Source organism: Panthera pardus, unplaced genomic scaffold (genome assembly GCF_024362965.1).
Source record: "Panthera pardus isolate Hobbes unplaced genomic scaffold, ASM2436296v1 HiC_scaffold_19, whole genome shotgun sequence".
NCBI lineage: Eukaryota > Metazoa > Chordata > Mammalia > Carnivora > Felidae > Panthera > Panthera pardus.
Genome location: NW_026526754.1, coordinates 21,692,962 through 21,710,896, shown reverse-complemented (window position 1 = coordinate 21,710,896; position 17,935 = coordinate 21,692,962). Strand labels below are relative to the sequence as shown.

Sequence of the window (17,935 nt, the reverse complement as noted above, 5' to 3'; positions counted from 1 at the left end):
GGTCGTGGAGGCGGGGAGAGGAGGGCTGCTTGTTTTTAAAATATGGGGACTCGGGGGTCAACCCCACGCAAGCCCAGTTTGGAATTCGAGAGGCCAGGCCCTCCCGACGACTGACCTGCACCCGTCACCGTGGGGCTGTTCCGAAAGGGATGAGTTGTTGGTGCACAGGAGCATTTCTCTCCACAAGCCTACGCGTGTGGGCGCCCATGTTGCACGGCCACCGTTGAGATGTGTGTGACAGAGGCCCCCGGGGTCCCCACCCTGGCAGGGCAGCCCTTCCCTCGTCAGCCTTCCGGACTCCACGCGCCCCAGTGGGGCCGCGTCCACGGTGTGACCCAGGGCCACCGGCACCATTTGCAAAATGAACACGCGGGCCCCTTGGTCAACCACCGCTAAGAATTTCATTAAGCCAAGTGGGGGCCCCTCTGAGCATCTACCCCTTGTTTCTCATCTTGCCTGACTTCCTCCTCCCGCCCAGCTTCCCTACCCTCCGGCCAGTGTCCCCCGGGAACTTTCCTAACAAAGCGCTTTCAACAAGCCCTCCTCCCCGGGTCTGTCTCAGAGGCATCCAACCCAGACCCAGAGCAGTGAGCGCGAGGCTGGATATTCCAGAAGCCGAGCTGAGCTGACGCCTCACCCCAGAATCCCCCGCCCCCACCCGTCTCCAGGGTTCAAGGGCTTGAGCGCATGTGATTTAAGATCACGGGGCGGGGCTGTTAAAACTACCAATCTTACCGGAGCAGGTAAGTTCGTTTCTGTTTTGTAAGGGGCGATTTATTTTGAGAACATTTGGCATAGGGACATGCCTCCCAGAGACAAATCTGGAAGAAATGCGTAACAACACAGACACGGAAGGGGGCTTGACACAGCTCACAAAGGCAGTGACCTCTTCCAGGGGCTCCGTGGGGTCTCCGGGTCTAGCGGGGCTGATAGGTGTGCTGTGTTCCCCGGATGGTCACACGGGGACCCAGTGCTCCCGCAAAGTCACCCAGCCAGGCGGGTCATGCTGGCATCGAGAGCCGGGTGTCCTGTGTCTGAGTATCTCTGTTGAGCTGGGCATGGCCTCTGGGGGTCAAATCGTGTTTGGTCCAACGGTTTCCAAGGCTTAGCAGAAAGTGGAAGAATGTTCTTGCGCGCTGGCTGGAAGAGAAGCAGAGAAGGAATGAGAGCCGCTGCTGGGGGCAGGACAGAGGTCACGGTCTGTGCCACCGCGCCCCCCCCCCCCCCCAATACCAGGAAGATACCGTTTCCCTAGGACTGAATTCTTTTTTTTTTAATTTTTTTATTGTTTTATTTATTTTTGAGACAGAGACAGAGCATGAACAGGGGAGGGGCAGAGAGAGAGGGAGACACAGAATCCGAAACAGGCTCCAGGCTCTGAGCTGTCAGCACAGAGCCCGACGCGGGGCTCGAACTCAAGGACCTCGAGATCGTGACCTGAGCTGAACTCGGACGCTTCACCGACTGAGCCACCCAGGCGCCCCAATCCCTAGGACTGAATTCTTAACTTACCATCAGTCTCTCTGGGCATCATCTTGTTTAGTTCAACGCATCCCTCTCCATCACGCAAACTGCCTCTCACGCCCCGTGCTACCCCGTCGCCCTCCCCGCACCCCCGCGCATCCCCATGGGAGGCCACTGCCCGAGGTGGGTCAGACCCACCCCAAGGACCGTTCCTGGCATGAGCAGGTAAGAGACACGCTGGCACCAATCCTCGAGGGCTCGAGATCTTGCCGGAGGACTCGCGCCAGAATGTTCTGGAATCTGAAGCCTGATGTTTGCCTTTCAAGGACATTCTGGGGGGCGTTGGCTGCTTTCAAGGGCTTCTGTTTACCGTGGGCACACGTGTGGGGCCTTCACGGGGTGGGGCGGGCATTCAGGCTTTCTTAGCAGATGCTCCCGGCCACAGGCACACATCTTGCCTTGGAGCATCTCATCTGAGAGCAGGGCCTTCCCTGGGGACCCCTCTGGTGCCAGCCCCGCCGCCGTCATTCCGTGGTGGCCTCCCCGTGGCTCCTCGAAGCCACGGTCTCTCCTGCCCTTGGGACTCCTACTCTTCCAGCTACCCTGACCAGGCCCCGTTCCCCAGGCCGCCCCAAGGCGGCTCTTCTGTCCCGTCTCAGATCTTGGCTCAGACGTGAGCTCCGCGCACGGCCCCTCCCCGACCTGGCTACTCTCCCTCACGCCCCCGTCCGTTCCCTTCACGACACGCATCGCAGGCCGATTTCCTTGCTGACTTGTGTGGTCTCCTGCCGGGGGGAGGCCCCTAGGAGCAGGAACCCCGGCCGTCCCGAAGGGCTGCTGAGGAACCGAGTGCCCGGCACGCGCCTGTCTCGGAGCTGGCACTTGACCGTATCGTGTGACCGAGGGAGGGACAGAGGGACAGACTCCGGGGGGCAGCGGGGGACTCGTCGGCCGTTCACGGAGGCCCTAAAACCAGGCATGGAAAGGAAGGCTGCAGCCTAGTCTTTGGATTTAGGTCCGGGTGGTCTGGAAACTTCTGGTGACACAGCCACTTCTCGTATACGCCTACTTGGGACACCGCAAGGGAGTTATGAAATTCTAGCCCCGGGTAAAGCCCCACTCTCCCCCTCCCGCCGGTCACCTTGGTGAGTAAAGCTACCGAGGACACCTGCGCCCGAACCCTCCCCTGCCACCGGCCACCACTCCCCGGACTGACCTGCCCCACTGCCTCACTGAAAGTGCCTCAAGGGTCCTTTTCCGGGCTCGGCCACATTCTTGGAGTCGCCCTCTGCAAAGAGAGCAGAGCTCTGTCAGGGCGGGCGAGTCTTCTGCGGCTCACCAGCCACTGCCACGTGGAGTCGGGGCACCTGGCTCCCTGTCCCTGTGCCTTCTTCCCCCCCAGATGAGGTCACCCAAGGCCAACCTGCAGCCTCTGGCCTCTCCTCACCGTGGCCACAGCCCCCGTGCGGTCTGGCTCTGCCTCCCTTTCTGGCCCCGTCTCCCGCCACTGTCCCCCTTGCTCACTGCACACTCCGGCTGCCGCGATGGCCAAGGTGCTTCCAACCTCAGAATTCTCACACTGGCTGTTCCTCTGCCCGCTAATTCTTACTCTCTAGGCTGAGCTCAAATGGCCCCTCCTCAAGAAGCTTTCCTTGGTATCCTAGTCCAAGGTATCCTTTTCCCTAGTGTCCTCAGTGTGACTTCAGTCACCCTGATCACTGTTTTTACTAAGTAACTACTTGGGTTTATATTTATTTCCTGCTTGACGTTAGCCGCCTGATGGGAAGGACTGGGTCTGTCTTGTCCACAAATGTAGCCCCAACCTCTAGCACAGGATGAAGACCAATGCTTGATAAATATGTGCTGTAAATTCTTAATAAAGAAATGATGGATGGAAGAATAGATCGATGGATGGATGGATGGATGGATGGATGGATGGATGGATAGATAGATGAATGGACAGGTGGATGGATGGATTGATGGATGGATGGATAGAAGGATGGATGGATGGATGGATGGATGGATGGATGGATGGATGGAAGGAAGGAAGGAAGGAAGGATAGATGGATGGATGGATGGATGGATAGATGGATGGATGGAAGGAAGGATGGAAAGAAGGATAGAAGGAAGGAAGGAAGGAAGGAAGGAAGGAAGGAAGGAAGGAAGGAAGGAAGGACAGATAGAAGGATGGATAGAAGGAAGGATGGAAAGATGGACAGAAGAACAGAGTATTGGATAGATTGATGCATGGATGGATGGATGGATGGATGGAAGGAAGGAAGGAAGGATGGATGGATGGATGGATGGATAGATGAATGGATAGGTGGATGGATGGATGGATGGATGGATGGATGGATGGATAGAAGGAAGGAAGGATGGATGGATGGATAGATGGATGGATGGATGGGTGGAAGGAAGGATGGAAGGAAGGATGGAAAGATGGATAGAAGAATACAGTATTGGATAGATGGATGGAAGGAAGGAAGGATAGAAGGATGGATAGAAGGAAGGATAGAAAGATGGATAAAAGAACAGAGTATTGGATAGATCGATGCATGGATAGATGGATGGATGGAAGGAAGGAAAGAAGGAAGGGAGGAAGGACAGATAGAAGGAAGGACGGAAAGATGGATAGAAGAACAGAGTATTGGATAGATCGATGCATGGATACATCATGGCTAGATCAATGAAGGATTAGATAGAAGAAGAGTGTCAGTCATATTTCCAACCCCCTGAAAGTAGGAAGGACTAAAACACACCCAGTACCAAGTTGTAACATTTAACACAAACCCATTTGTCTTCTATGAGCCCCTCGTTGGCTCCCACCTCCTCTCACCACCAGGCAACAGGGCTTCTACGTTCTTTTCTAATCCTGGTTCTCAATTTGTCCCAGGGGAGACATCCCTGAACTGCTGCCTCAGTCCCAGGCTGCAGCCTAGAACGGCCCCTGCCGTGTCAGGTGCCCCCGGAGGGCTGCTCGGGGTGGAGGAGAGATTTTCACACCGGAAGTGGCTTGGCATCCCACCACCTCACCCCCAAGGGCCACCTGATGGCACACGAGCGACTGGGCAGAAACGGGGATTTCCCCTCACAGCAGCTTCAGACCGTAGCCCTCAAAAGAGTCAATGGGGTTCTAGATTTCGTTTTTCACCCAAGAAACTCTCAGTGCCCCCGTTTAGTGCCCTCTGCAAAGGAAGAGTGGTTTCTTCTCCCACCTGGGTATTCCTTGTCAAACTTGTGTCGTAGGAATCGCCCATCTGGAAAACAAGCGAGAGGGTGAAACTCCTTCCAGTGAGCTCAAGAGGCCACAACTATCTTCCTAAGAATACAAAGGCATTATTTGTGCGTCCGCTCTCGTTCCCTGCCAGGTGTGCATGGAGTTTCCAGACACTGCGTGACGGGCAATATCGCAGCGGATCGAGTGCAGGGGCCGACGTGAGCGTCTCTCTGCTCCCCAGGCACAAATGAGAGAGAACTGCAGAGACGTGAACCAATGCCCAGCTTCAATTTGTACGTGTGTTGGAAAGTACAGTGACCTTTAAAGGAAACGCTCTTTCTCTTGAATGCGCGTCGCGTTTATCGTCGTCGTTTTTAAATGAATGAACACACAAATCTTTCTCACGCCTGGGCTTTAGTTTCTAACGTGGTCGTCATCCGTGGCCACACAAGGGGGAGCTCTGTGGGGTCCTCAATGGTTTTTGAGTGTAAGGGGGGGTCCCGAGACCAAAACGTTTGGGAACCACTGTGTTAACAGAGGAACCGGGAGCAGAAGTCCAACATATCGTTCAGCAAAGGTCATGACGAGGTGTGCAATTCGCATGGGGAGTACACGGTGCTTTTGTGAGTCTGTTCCCAGGAGACCTGAATGTCTGCAGTGCACGTGACAAAGTAACTTGAGTAGCTAATCTTCATTGCCCTGCTTCGCTAACCCTCTCTGAGCCTCAGTTTCCTCACCTGGAAATGGGCAGAGGATTGGCACCTCTTAAAATTATTGTGAGGGTTAAAACAAATAATTTCCCTTAAACCATAGACATGCAAATGATAGGAGGAACCACACGAAACTGACATTTTTGTATGTAAAAAAAGTGTTGGGGGGGGCTCCTGGGGGGGAGCTCAGTTGAGCCTCAGATTCTTGATTTCAGCTCAGGTCATGATCCCAGGGTTGTGGGATCGATCCCTGCCTTGGGCTCCGCACTGAGCGTGGATCCTGTTTGGGATTCTGTCTCTCCCTCTCTCTCTGCCCTTCCCCCCTCATCTAAAATAAAATAATTTTTTAAATTATTTTTTAATGTTTTTTTATTTTCATTTTTATTTTATTTAGTTTTGAGAGAGAGAGACAGAACGTAAACGAGGAAGGGGCACAGGGAGAGGGAGACACAGAATCCGAAACAGGCTCCAGGCTCCGAGCTGTCAGCACAGAGCCCGACGCGGGGCTCGAACTCACGGACTGTGAGATCATGACCTGAGGCGAAGTCGGATGCTTAATCGACTGAGCCACCTAGGTGCCCCTTTAGTGTTTATTTTTGAGAGACAGAGAGATAGAGTGCGAGCAGGAGAAGGGCAGAGAGAGAGGGAGACACAGAACCCGAAGCAGACGCCAGGCCCTGAGCTGTCAGCACAGAGCCCGACGCGGGGCTCGAACTCACAAACTGCGAGATCATGACCCGAGCTGAATTCAGACGCTCAACTGACCGAACCACCCAGGCGCCCCTACAATAAAATAAAAGAATTTTAAAATAAAAGAACTTTAAAAAGCGGTTGACTCGGGAACTTCAGACGTCTCGAATTACTGAGGATTCCCACTGTTGATGGTCATCGACCCCACCGCCCCCTCCGTCGTCACCAGCCTATCACTGTGGGGAAACATCTGTGCCAAGGACGTCTGGCCAGGTCCCGTAGAAGTTTCTCTGGGCAACGCCGCCATGGGTGAGCCCCGCCCCCCTCCCCCCCCCCCAGGGCATCAGCACTGTCAACAAAGCACATTCACACACTGGAAACTAACATACTGTTTAGCCAATTTCATCTCCATTTTAAAGATCTCACTTGGGCAACAGTGAGACATTTGGTTTCCTTGTTTTGCGGCCGTCCTAAAAAGCGTCAGGGTGTTCAGGGCCAGCACTGACATTTAACACACAGGGCGCCAGAACCCCGAGGAGCCGATCCACACCCTCGCGCTGATAGCTTATCAGCAACCAGGGCAAAAACTATTTTCTGAAGCAAATGGCAGGGTTTTTCCAGGCTGGCGGCGATGAAGCGTTCTCGGGCCTTCCTCCTCCTTGGGGACAAGTGTTGGCCCGCCACACCACAGGGAGGAGAGAGAGGCATGTTTGGAGCTGGACACCCTCCACGCACCGTCATGTCATTTTTACAAACTAGATCTCCCCTGCTCGCGGCTGCACGACGATCCCCTGTCCTCACGCAGCACCGGCAGGGTCGCCTTGCCAGAGGCAAGCCTGGAGGACACGGGACACTCAGCCTCGGAGTGACCTCACACCCATCCCAGAGAAATGCACTGACTGCCCAGACCCTGCTCTCCGAAGAGTCAGCTTTCCTGCCTGTGTCGAAGTTCACGTTCCTCTTAAGACATGAACCCCTCAGATGTCGGGCTCCAGGCGGATGGACCGTAAAACCGGAACGGTCACCGGCACGCCCGACAAGCTGGCTCTCAGAGGAGCCTTGCATCTTGGGTGTAGGCATGAGATCTGCAACCTACTCTCAGAGAGTCCCCCAGGAGAGACAGCAGGGGCTGGAGAGGGAAGAGAGAGACCATAATGGGTCACCGGGATGGAGGGGCCAAGGCACTACTGCCTTGAAGTCTCAAATCATTTCAAATATGTAGCTTAAAAAGATAAATCTTAAATAAGCGGCTTTTTGCTGGTTATCCTGGGACACAGTGCCCCCACTCCTCCCCGAGGCTCCTGCTCCAAAGGTCACCGTTGGAGATCGAGACATTTCCAAACTCCCACGTAATCACCAACAATTACTGCTAACCGACAGCCCCCTCGGAACGAGGCTAAGAGGAATTTCACTAACATTTCTATCCGGAAGGCTCCGACCATCCCTGGGGGCGGGGAGAACACACGCACGTGCACACGCACCCCACACGGGCTCTGCAGCCCGAGGACAGGCTCAGAATTCCCCCTCTACGGTGCAGACGGTGTAGAGAAGCTTCCGACCTCGAGTTCTCCCTCTTCTATGACACAGATGACAGAGCCTGGGGTAGCATATTATCAGCCCATTTTACAGATGAGGAAACTGAGGCTCAGAGATTTGAAGCACCCGTTCCCAGCTAGGAGGTGGCAGGGCTCCAAGGCCTGTGTCCCCTGCAGGGTGAGACGACTCAGAAGAGGGGAGGCAGGACAGGAGGAGCTCTCGGCCAGGCTTGGGGGGCGCTGGTGGTTTTCTCTGGGACAGTCCTCCCCCCCTCCCCCCGGGCGTTACAGGGAGGGTGGGGCAGGCGCCAAGAGCACCGCTTGGGCGCCCACACTCACCTGCCTGCCGGCGCTGCTTGACACACTGCCCGCGGTTGGGGATGCCCTCGGCCACATCTCCGGGGCTCAGGATGTGGCAGTCGTAGCCCGAGGGGCAGAGGAGGGGCTCCGCCCCGTCCTCCGTGGTGCTGCAGGCCTCGGCTGTGGGAGGGACACAGGCCGCGTGCTGGGTGGACGCAGGGGACCATCTGCCCCCAGATCCCGGGCTGTGCCTTGCGTCTCGCTCACCGTGGCACCTTCGTGCACACGCACATAGGCACGCGCACACACACCAACGCACAGCCCAAAGTCACATGATCCCAAACACCCTAATGTGCATCGTGACACACGTACACGCACGTTCACCTACACAGAGGCTCACACTTCACCCAAAAAGGCCTGACACACACACGCACTCACACATGCACACATGTGCACACACACAAATCCTGACACACGCATACGTGCCCTCACATCTACAGCCACAGGCATACACACGCGTTCATACACAACTCCGGACACCCACACATTTTCGCCACCCATGGCTCTTAACACACACACACACACACACACACACACACACACTCACACCTACGGTCACACACATTTGCATGCACACAGACGCGCAAACATCCAGACGCAGCGCAAGGACAGCCACACGGGTGCCGCACCGCCTCACCGACGCAGTCGCGCACACGCATGCGTGCAGAGTCACAGGCACAGCCGCACCGACACACGTGCACACACTCCCACCCTCCAGTTTTGGGGACCCCGGGCCTGCCTGCCTGCTCCCCACCCACCCGGAGGAGTCGTCACCACGGAACCGTGGACCCCTTATTATGATTTTGGGGATCTGAAAGCCACCCCAAACCCCTCCCTCTCAAGTCTCCACCCAGGGAGGAGGAGGCCCCCAGTCCTAGGGAAAGTCGAGCCCTATACGGTTCTGCGTTTTCTGAGAGTCTGGCCAAGCCCCCGTCACCACCGTTCTAGGTCGAGTATTTGAGGTACTGGAGGGCAGGCAGCGGGCCGCAGCAGAGACAGCCTGAGAAGGAGGGATCCTGACTCTGACGCTGGGGTGGGCTTCTCCCCGTAGGCACCTTGCAACACCTCCTCAGGGCCATCCAGGAGCCAGCCGTTGCCACCAAGCCATCGAGGTTTCGGCTGCACTAGCCAGTCTAAAACTAACAAAACGATACATGGTTACACTGAGCCCCGCCCCAGGCAGCTGAGAAACACCCCAGCCTCTGGGAACGGGGCGGGGGGGGGGGGGGGGGGCTACATTTCACGATGAAACACAGAGGCTCCCTGCCGCACATTCCCCCAGTTCTTTCAGTAACAGAACTTGGAGTTTCGCCTAGGCACTGGGGCCGAGCTGGAGACTACATCTCCCAGCGTTCCTTGCAGCTAGGTGTGGCCACGTGACTGAGCTCTGACCAATAGGATGTCAGCAGAGGCGATGACGCAAGTTTCTGTTCTCGCCCGGGCTTTGGTGCCTGTTTGCTCCGTGCTGTCCCTCTGCCTGCAGCCTGGGAGCCACTCTGACCTTGCAGAGCAACAAGTGGAAGGAACCTGGGTCCCTGGATGACTGGACCGGGGCCACCTACCTGCCATGGACCACCCATCTCCTCGGGCCTATTAACCAAAGGAGGAGTAAATAGGTTGGGCTCCTGGGCTTATGGGTCTTTCTGTCATAGCATCGCGGCCTGCTCTGTGACCAATACATGTTTAACAAGAGGACCAACCCACGCGTAGGGCTGCAAAGTGTTCAAAATCCCAAAGCAGGGGTGGAGCGCCCAAATGCCTCCAGGGTGCAGGCAGGTAACATAAGTAAGAAAAGCCGGCCAGGTAGGGCCATGGCAGACTGGAGACACTCCCTGCCTCAACGGGTCAGCTGCTGGTCGTTGCGACCAACGAACAATCGGACCGCTCTGCCTGGCCAGTGAAAGCTAGTCACTCGCTGATGCGTTGATTCTTTTCATTTCCACTGAGTACTTTTCAGATGCCTAGAGTCTAGTTTAGATGGGGGACGTCCAGCAGTGAAGGAAACAGACCGATCTCTGCCTTATGCGGCTGACCTTCAAGTGGGGAGAACAGTCAATGAGTGAATAAAACACGGTGTTCCAGACTGTGCTATAAAGAAAAATTAAGCAGGGAAAGGAGGGCGAGGAATGGCTGGAGGAGGGCTTGCCATTTCGAGAGAGAGATGTTCCCTGAAAAATGACCACCTCCGGACAAAGATCGGAAGGAGCTGTGTGGGTGTCCCGCGGAAGGATGTTCCAGGCAGTGAGAGATTCCCACATACGGGCCCAGATGCTGGAGTAGGGGCCCCAGAGCCCTGCACTCAGGGCGTAAGGCAGTGGACACTCCCAGCGTTGCCTGCTGTGTGATCTTGGGCAAGCAACTCAGCGTCTCTGAGCTTCAGTGTCTTCAGCTGTAAAACAGGGCCGCGTGAGCATTAAACGAGATAATGTATGGAAAGGCCGTCAGGAGTGTCGTGAACAGGTGTATAGTTTGCGCACTGCTCAAAAGCACCTGGTGTAGGTGGCAAGCGAGGCGAGAACACCTGCACGCTGTCACAGTCCAAAGCAAGCGGCATCTTCTTTGACTTACCCACCCAGAGGGAAGTACCTCCTTGTGCTTCCTTCCACTGGCGGGGGGGGGGGGGGGGCGGGGGGGGGGGCCATATTGTCTTTTTTTTAATAAAGGGCCCTCTAGGAGCTCTCCTGGCCCTGAGTACCAGCCCAGTCCCCGGACAAGAGGCAGTGCTTAAACACAGGGTAGATTGTAATTATGAGCATAATTAAGGGTGCCGAGTCCCTTGTCATCGCCGTGACCTCACCCCAAAGAAAACAAAGTGTGGTCATTCTTGCTTTGGCCTTGGGAGGAAGGGCTGGGCTGCCTTCTCAGGCGGCCTTCAGCAGTCGAGGCCCATGGGACCCGGACGCCTCTTCCTGAGAGGGGCAGTCCACACAGGCAGGCTGTCATCGAAAGCCTCAGCCCCAAGGAGAACGGAGAGGGAAGGAGACTATACTGCGTCCCCATCCTACCCACTTAGGGACACCTTTTCTCCACGCTGGGGGGACGCAGCTGCCTACCCACTCCTCAGTATCCCCGCAGGCTCCCTCCCCTCCCACCCCCCCCCCACCCCCAACCTGTTCAGAAGGGATCTAAAACTCCTTCCCTTCAAAGACGAACGAGCTCCCGAGGGCTCTTTCTGCCAAAGAAGTCGTCATTAAGGTTTAACAAACCCCTTGTGAAAGATCTGCTCCCTGCCACCGCAGCCACCCCGTTCAGAGCCCTCCAGGAGTTGCGTTTCAGTCCCTGGGGGGGTTTCAGGGGCTGCCCAGCCAGCCCATGGACTCGAACCCAGGAGTCTGCATCCCCCCTGCCTCTCTGGGGCACACCCCATCCGGACTGCTGAGGTCAGTCTCCACATCCAATACCCCCAGGGCGGGGATCAGGAGGTGAAGGTGAGTGCGTCTGGTGGGGGTCCGGGGAAAACCGGAGGGCCCCGCTGCCTTCTAGGGGCACCTGGGGCCCCAGCAGGTGGTGGCCCAGGGGCTGCGGTCCCGTGTTTGTAAGAAGAGCCGGACGTGTGTATGTTTTGTTTTAGGGAGAAACCTCCGCATCTCCTTAGGAAGGGGCGTCGTCCCCGGAACCGGCCTCTCCAAGGCCGTGCGCGCCGAGGGCAGTGGCGTGTCCGCACGCGCCGGGGTGCCTGCTCCGCGGGCCCCTCTCGCACGCAGGCGACGCCCCTCCCCGAGGCGCCCCCCGTCCCCGCCCGACTCCCGGGCCCCGGCGCCTACCTGGCGGGGGCGGCACGGCCTCCAGGCAGGCGTAGGCGCAGCCGTTGTAGCAGCAGCGCCGGTGCCGCGGGCACTCGGAGTCGGCCTGGCAGCGCGCGGCCTGGCAGGCGCCCGGGGGCAGCGAGCGCGGCGGCGGCGGGCAGCGGTCTGCGCGGGGCTGCCGGGGGCCCCCCGCCTCCTCGGCCTGCGGGGAGAGCGCGCGTCAGCGGCGCGGACCCGGCCCCCGGGTCCCCGTCGCCGCCCAGCGGAGGTGGGCGCGTGCGGGCAGCCGGCCTGGAGAGGCGACCCTGTCCTGCGCCCGCTCCGGATACGGATCTGCGTGCGCGTGTGCGTGCATGCGTGTCGCGTGTGCGTGTGTATGTGCGCGCGTGTGTGCGTATGCGCGCGCGCGTGTGCATGCGTGTCCGCGTGTGCATGCGTGTCCGCGTGTGCGTGTGTATGCGTGTGCGTGCATGCGTGTGCGTGTGTGCACGTGTCTGCGTATACACACATGGATATATACACCCATAGATTTCTACATATATCTCTCTTACAACCCGTATGTTTACGCAGAGCTCTGAGGATTTACAACCCACACCGAAGACGGATAAACCCACACAACTTGGAGAAATCTCACAAACAGAATACTGAACCGGAGGGGGGAAAAAGCCAGCTCCAAAGAGAACACACAGTGTGGTTCCTTTGATACTTTTAGTTCAAACACAGACAATGGTGATGTCTGGTGTGAGAAGTCAGCAGAGTGGCCGCCCGGCGGGTGGGGACCAGGAGGGGCCCCGAGGCCCGCCCTATTCTGCTTCCTGATCTGGGTGCTGGTTACACTGTGTGTTCACGTCGTGAAGCTGGACACGTGATTTTCCTACTTTTCAGTATTATGTTTCAATAGAAAGTTAAAAATAAGATACAGTACTTACCATATAGGAAATATGGGCACATGACGAATAAAATAAGCACTTTAGAGGTGAGGCCGGGAGGCTTTGTCACCCCAGGCAACCCACACTGGGTCCCTTCGACACCAGCCCCCATCCATGCTGGGAACACTGTTCTGCTTCTGGATTTGAAAGTGGGCTATGCGGACAGCATGCCTTACACCCCCCTACACACACACACACACACACACACACACACACAGAATAGATTCATTGGGAAAAACCACCCAGGCTTCCCCCACCTCTTGGCCCCTTCCTCAACTGCTCCTGCCATCTAAATTCCTATTTGCGGGGCGCCTGGGTGGCGCAGTCGGTTAAGCGTCCGACTTCAGCAAGGTCACGATCTCGCGGTCCGTGAGTTCGAGCCCCGCGTCAGGCTCTGGGCTGATGGCTCGGAGCCTGGAGCCTGTTTCCGATTCTGTGTCTCCCTCTCTCTCTGCCCCTCCCCCGTTCATGCTCTGTCTCTCTCTGTCCCAAAAATAAATAAAAAACGTTGAAAAAAAAATTAAAAAAAAAAAATAATAAATTCCTATTTGCCCCTGGCCTCCGCTCCCCTGCAAATGTATCCATACTTCAAAATCCTGCCCCCTTGTACAAGCAAATAATGCTTGTCTGCGGACTGGAGTAGTGTGTGGCCATTAAATCTGCCTTTAACCCACTGATGAAAGATCGCCAACATATGGTGGTTGGTGAAGAATATGAAGGTGCAGGGGGCTCCTGGGTGGCGCAGTCGGTTGAGCTCAGGTCAGGATCTCATGGTTTGTGGGTTCGAGCCCCGCGCGTGGGGCAGCTCGGGGCCTGGCGCCTGCTTCGGATTCTGTGTCTCCCTCTCTCTGCCCCTCCCCCCCCCCCTCAAAAATAAATAAACATTAAAGAATTAAGGCGCAGAACAGTTTGTACGCTACACGCCTACGTTTTAAAATACACATATGCACACTCATGTAATATGTATATGCCTGCCCAGAACATTTTTGGAAGGATACACAAGAATACGCAAGAAACTGTTATCAAAGATGGCCTTTGGAGAGAAGAATTCAGTTCTGAAGCAGCCAAGGGGGTGTCTCTTCACTGGGTATTCATTTGCCCTGCTTCAATATTATTTTTGCCATGCACACAGTATTTTTTCAGTTTTAAGAAGACGATCAAACATTTGAAAAAGAAGTACGTATGAAAGCATTTTTAATTTTTTTAATACTTATTTTTGAGAGAGAGAGAGAGTGAACAGGGGAGGAGCAGAGAGAGAGGGAGACACAGAATCCGAAGCAGGCGCCAGGCTCCGAGCTGTCAGCACCGAGCCCGACGTGGGTCTCGAACTCAGGAACCGCGAGATCATGACCCGAGCCCAAGTCGGACGCTCAACCGACGGAACCACCCAGGCGCCCCATGAAAGCATGTTTAACGACAGGAAAAACACTTAATGATATGTTAGGGAAAATAAAGAGCAAGGAGCAAAATGGCATATGCCCTCTGACCTCAACGGAGTTAAAAAAAAAAAAAAAAAAAGGCGGGAAGGTCAAAAATGTGTCCACATCCTTGCCCCCCACCCACCCGCCCCAGCTATTGCGGAGGCTGCAAAGTCTATGCGCTGCTTCCAATGCCCTGTAGGGGGCGTCGGGTCACCGAGGATAGGTCCCGAGAGCAGGTGCATTTTGGAAGTGTCATCCCAAGGACCACCGGTTTTCAAACTACGTCCCAGGGCACCCGTGGGGCTTAGAGGGAGGGCAAGAGGGAGAAGCAAGCAGGGACCAAGTGAGGCAGGGGCAGCCTGGGGAGGACGGGGCTCCCGGCCCCTCCCCAGCTTCGCCCAGAGAAGTCCTCTTTTCTCCTATATATATATATGTCTGCCATTTAATTCGTGAAATGTAAGAATGAAGCCAACATTTGGCGTATAAGGAAACAAAGGCTGCAGAAGACTGGTGGTTCTCCCCCCAAAACAAAGGGGAGACCGGAGCGCGGATTCGCAAACTGGTTCAGCCTTTTCACCACCCCCTGCTCAGGCCGGTCCCCTAAGTCCTGTATCATCGTGAATAATTTTCAACCCCGCGCCGTTAGCTCTTACTTCGTTTTCCTCAGAATGAACAAAATTGGACTCCCGTTGGGGCCCGACCACTGTGATCCTAATGCAAGGTGGCAGCCGCCCAGCCTCCTTGGGAGGGTGATGAGGAAAGGCCCGCGCGTGGTCGGGAGGCCGGGGTGGGGGGCGGGGGGCTTCCGCATGGCCTGTTCGGACTCAAGTCCTCATTTATGGGACTGACTGCAGCCTGCGGATCAGAAGTGAAATCCTGTGTCCCCTCCCCACCCCCACCCCAGCCCCTGCCTCCCAGTCTGGTGACTTCCTAATGGCAGCCCAGCAGGGGTGTGCAGAGAGATCAATTTTAGATGTGCCCCTGCTTTCTGAGGGACCTTCAGACGTCGTCTCCCAGAATTTGGAAAGGACAAAAGAGATAAGCGCCTTAGAAGTCAAATCTCCCGAGTTATTTACGGTGCGGCCGAAACAACAGATGGTCGTGGGTGATACAGAACCGATGTCACCGAGGGGCCCAGATTAAAGGATTAAATGTTTTGGAAAATATTTCATATCATGCAAGGTGATGCCTGAAGAGGGTCCTGAAAAAGCGTGAGTTTTAGGAGCTCTGGGAGAGAACTTTTATCAGAGAGAGAAATACATCACCCTCAGTGGGGCCCCTTCCCGTGGAGGACAAAGGGGTAAAGGTCAGCCAAAGCTGGCTGGTGCCCGCCCCCAGCCCCTCTGCCTCCCAGACTCACCCCTCCCTTGTGCATCCCTGTTCAGCCGGCTTGGCTTCTCTGAGGTCCCTGGAGCGGTCCTACCTCCAGGCCTTTGCACGGGCTGTGTCTCCCACCTGAGATGCCAGCCTGGCCCCGCGCTCACTTCCCCCAGGTCTCCACGAACAGGGGCCCCTCTCCAACTCGGCACCTCTTAGCAAGCCTCAGCACCTGCTCTGGTCGCATGAGGCCAGCGGGGGGGGGGGGGGGGGGGCGTCCTATTGTTATCCCCACTAAAGATGAGGCCCCTGAGGCCTGCAGAATGAGAGGTGTGCCCAAGGCCACAGGCCGAGAAGGGTCATGAGCCCAAGTCTACACGTCTCTCTCCAGAGGCCCCAGTAATGGATCCAAACTATACATCTAGAATCAGCAGCCTCAATTTCTGAAGGTTTGCTCAGATGCCTTCCTCCTCCTTGTCTTGAAGCCTTCCACACACTGTTCCCTCCGCTCAGAACTTTCCCCAGATGACTGCTGCTCTTTCTTTGGGGCAAGAACTTAGGAGCTGAGTCTGGTTTTTGAGCGTAGCAAGGTGGATGCGGCTAAGGCCCGTGACCTCGTCAACTGTTGAGGCTGAGTTCGGCAGGGATCTAACGCACTAGACAAGTCTGGGTTTGAATCCTGTAGCTCTGTGATCAGGCAGGAAAGCCACGGACTTATTTCAGCCTCTGTTTTCCTCCTCCGCAAAACGGGCGCAGGAGGCGCGTGTGCTGCGGGCGTTTGTGGTGGGAGCCGACGAGGTCGCGCCTGTGCCGCAGGCACCTTCCAGCCTCTTGGAATTACGCTTACTGTTCTTGTTGTCGGGTCTGTCTGGATCTGGGGCTTCCCCGCCTCCCCCTCCCACGTCCCCACCCCTGCCCGCCACCAGTGCGCCAGCCCCAGCTCTGGACACAGTCAGAGAACCGCCTCCCCCGGGCACAGATTCTGGAGAGAACTCGTCCCAGGCTCCACCCTTCGCAACCCCAGTCGGCCCGGCCCTCCAGCGCCCCTCGGCCGAAAAGAAAATAACGGCACGTCAAATCGCCCGGACGGACAGACGAGGCGGCTCACCCCAGAACGACAACACCCTTTGCGAAAACCCCAGGGCAACCGGTGACTTCCAGCTTTTATTTCCATGCCTGCGAAGGGGCTGTATTGCAAATCTGTTTCCAAACAGCTGCTGCACGCACATTTACGGAACGGCCCAGACAAGAACTCTCCAGGGCGGTGTGCCCTACTCGGATAAAAACGCCTCCCCCTTAAGATTTCCCACGAGGTGGGTATGGTTTTTTTCACTCCTCTGGGAGAGAGTTCTGGAGGCCCCTGGGGATCTGCGGGGCCATTCTACTGCCGGTGCCCCCGGGGAAGCGGGTTAGGGAAATACCGATTCTGGCCCCTTTCGGCGGAAAGCGCCAATCCTTCAAGTTCAAGTGTGGATTCTCCTGAAGCCAGCAGCCTCGTGTGCAACCAAAGGAGGCCGGCTGAAGAAAGAATGGCACATGTGCACCGCGGAACACAACAGAGGCCTTTGAAAAGAGGACACGGGGGGCGCCCCGGGTGGCTCAGCCGGTTCAGCGTCCGACCCTTGATCTCGGCTCAGGTCACGATCGCGCGGTCCGTGAGTTCGAGCCCCGCGTCGGGCTCTGGGCTGACGGCTGGGAGCCTGGAGCCTGTTTCCGATTCTGTGTCTCCCTCTCTCTCTCTGCCCCTCCCCCGTTCATGCTCTGTCTCTCTCTGTCTCAAAAATAAATAAAACGTTAAAACAAAACCAAAAAAATGGTTCGTTTCACGTGACGTGAATTTCATCTCCATAAGACATCTTTCACACACTGTGAATAAACGCCACGAAGAGAAAAAAAAATGTGAGTACACCTGTTTTCACGGGATTGCTGGGGCACACACACACCAAAATGCCAACGGGGCTTACGCCCTGGACGAAGAATTCGAGCTTTTTTACGCGGTTGCCACTTTCGGTATCGCCTGGATTTCTTCTGCAGTAAACATAACTTGTATAATCAGGAAACAATCTTGAACCGTTTCCATTTAAGGAGAAAGAATCCAATCTCCAAAGCTGCCCCGATTTACCCACATCCCTCCCTCTGTGCTCTCCACCCACTTCATTCCTCGTGCAAGAGCTTTACCCTTCTTTGGAATGTTCCAGCGACTTAACGGCCAGACCAATAAAAGTGCGCCCCAGGCCTGATTTGCTTGGTGCCGGAAGAAAGCCAATTTTCCTCTAAGCGTTACTTGCCCTTCCTCTGGAATTTGGACGTCAAAAAGTCTAAAAATACGTCTGTCCCTGGAGCAGGGGCTTACAGCTCAGCGCGCGTTGATGAATGCCGTTTCCTGACGCCCTGGGACCTCAGCGCTGGGCTCTGGGAGCGGAACTGGGTGCATCGCTAAGGGACTTCCTCAGAGAGGCACGCAAAGTCCCAGATCTCACACCAGCGATGACCTCATCGCAGCGCATGTTGCCGGCAAACTCGACCGACTCCTTTAGCCGGGGCCC

The 17,935-nt window shown here is 56.1% G+C and overlaps 1 protein-coding gene across 2 annotated transcripts in view; it reads right to left on the bottom strand.

The window, feature by feature from the left end:
• Positions 1 to 748: 748 nt before the first annotated feature.
• WFDC1 (WAP four-disulfide core domain 1) overlaps positions 749 to 17,935 on the bottom strand; it is a 43,553-nt gene continuing 26,366 nt past the window's right edge. For both annotated transcript variants that reach the window (XM_019413042.2, XM_053906708.1), the window contains 6 exons: positions 11,741 to 11,924; positions 9,032 to 9,115; positions 7,956 to 8,096; positions 4,680 to 4,721; positions 2,681 to 2,752; positions 749 to 1,140 (listed from right to left, as the gene is read on the bottom strand). In XM_019413042.2, coding sequence (XP_019268587.2) covers positions 2,694 to 2,752; positions 4,680 to 4,721; positions 7,956 to 8,096; positions 9,032 to 9,115; positions 11,741 to 11,924 — 510 coding nt within the window. In that variant the 3' untranslated portion in view covers positions 749 to 1,140; positions 2,681 to 2,693. The remainder of the gene's footprint in view (positions 1,141 to 2,680; positions 2,753 to 4,679; positions 4,722 to 7,955; positions 8,097 to 9,031; positions 9,116 to 11,740; positions 11,925 to 17,935) is intronic.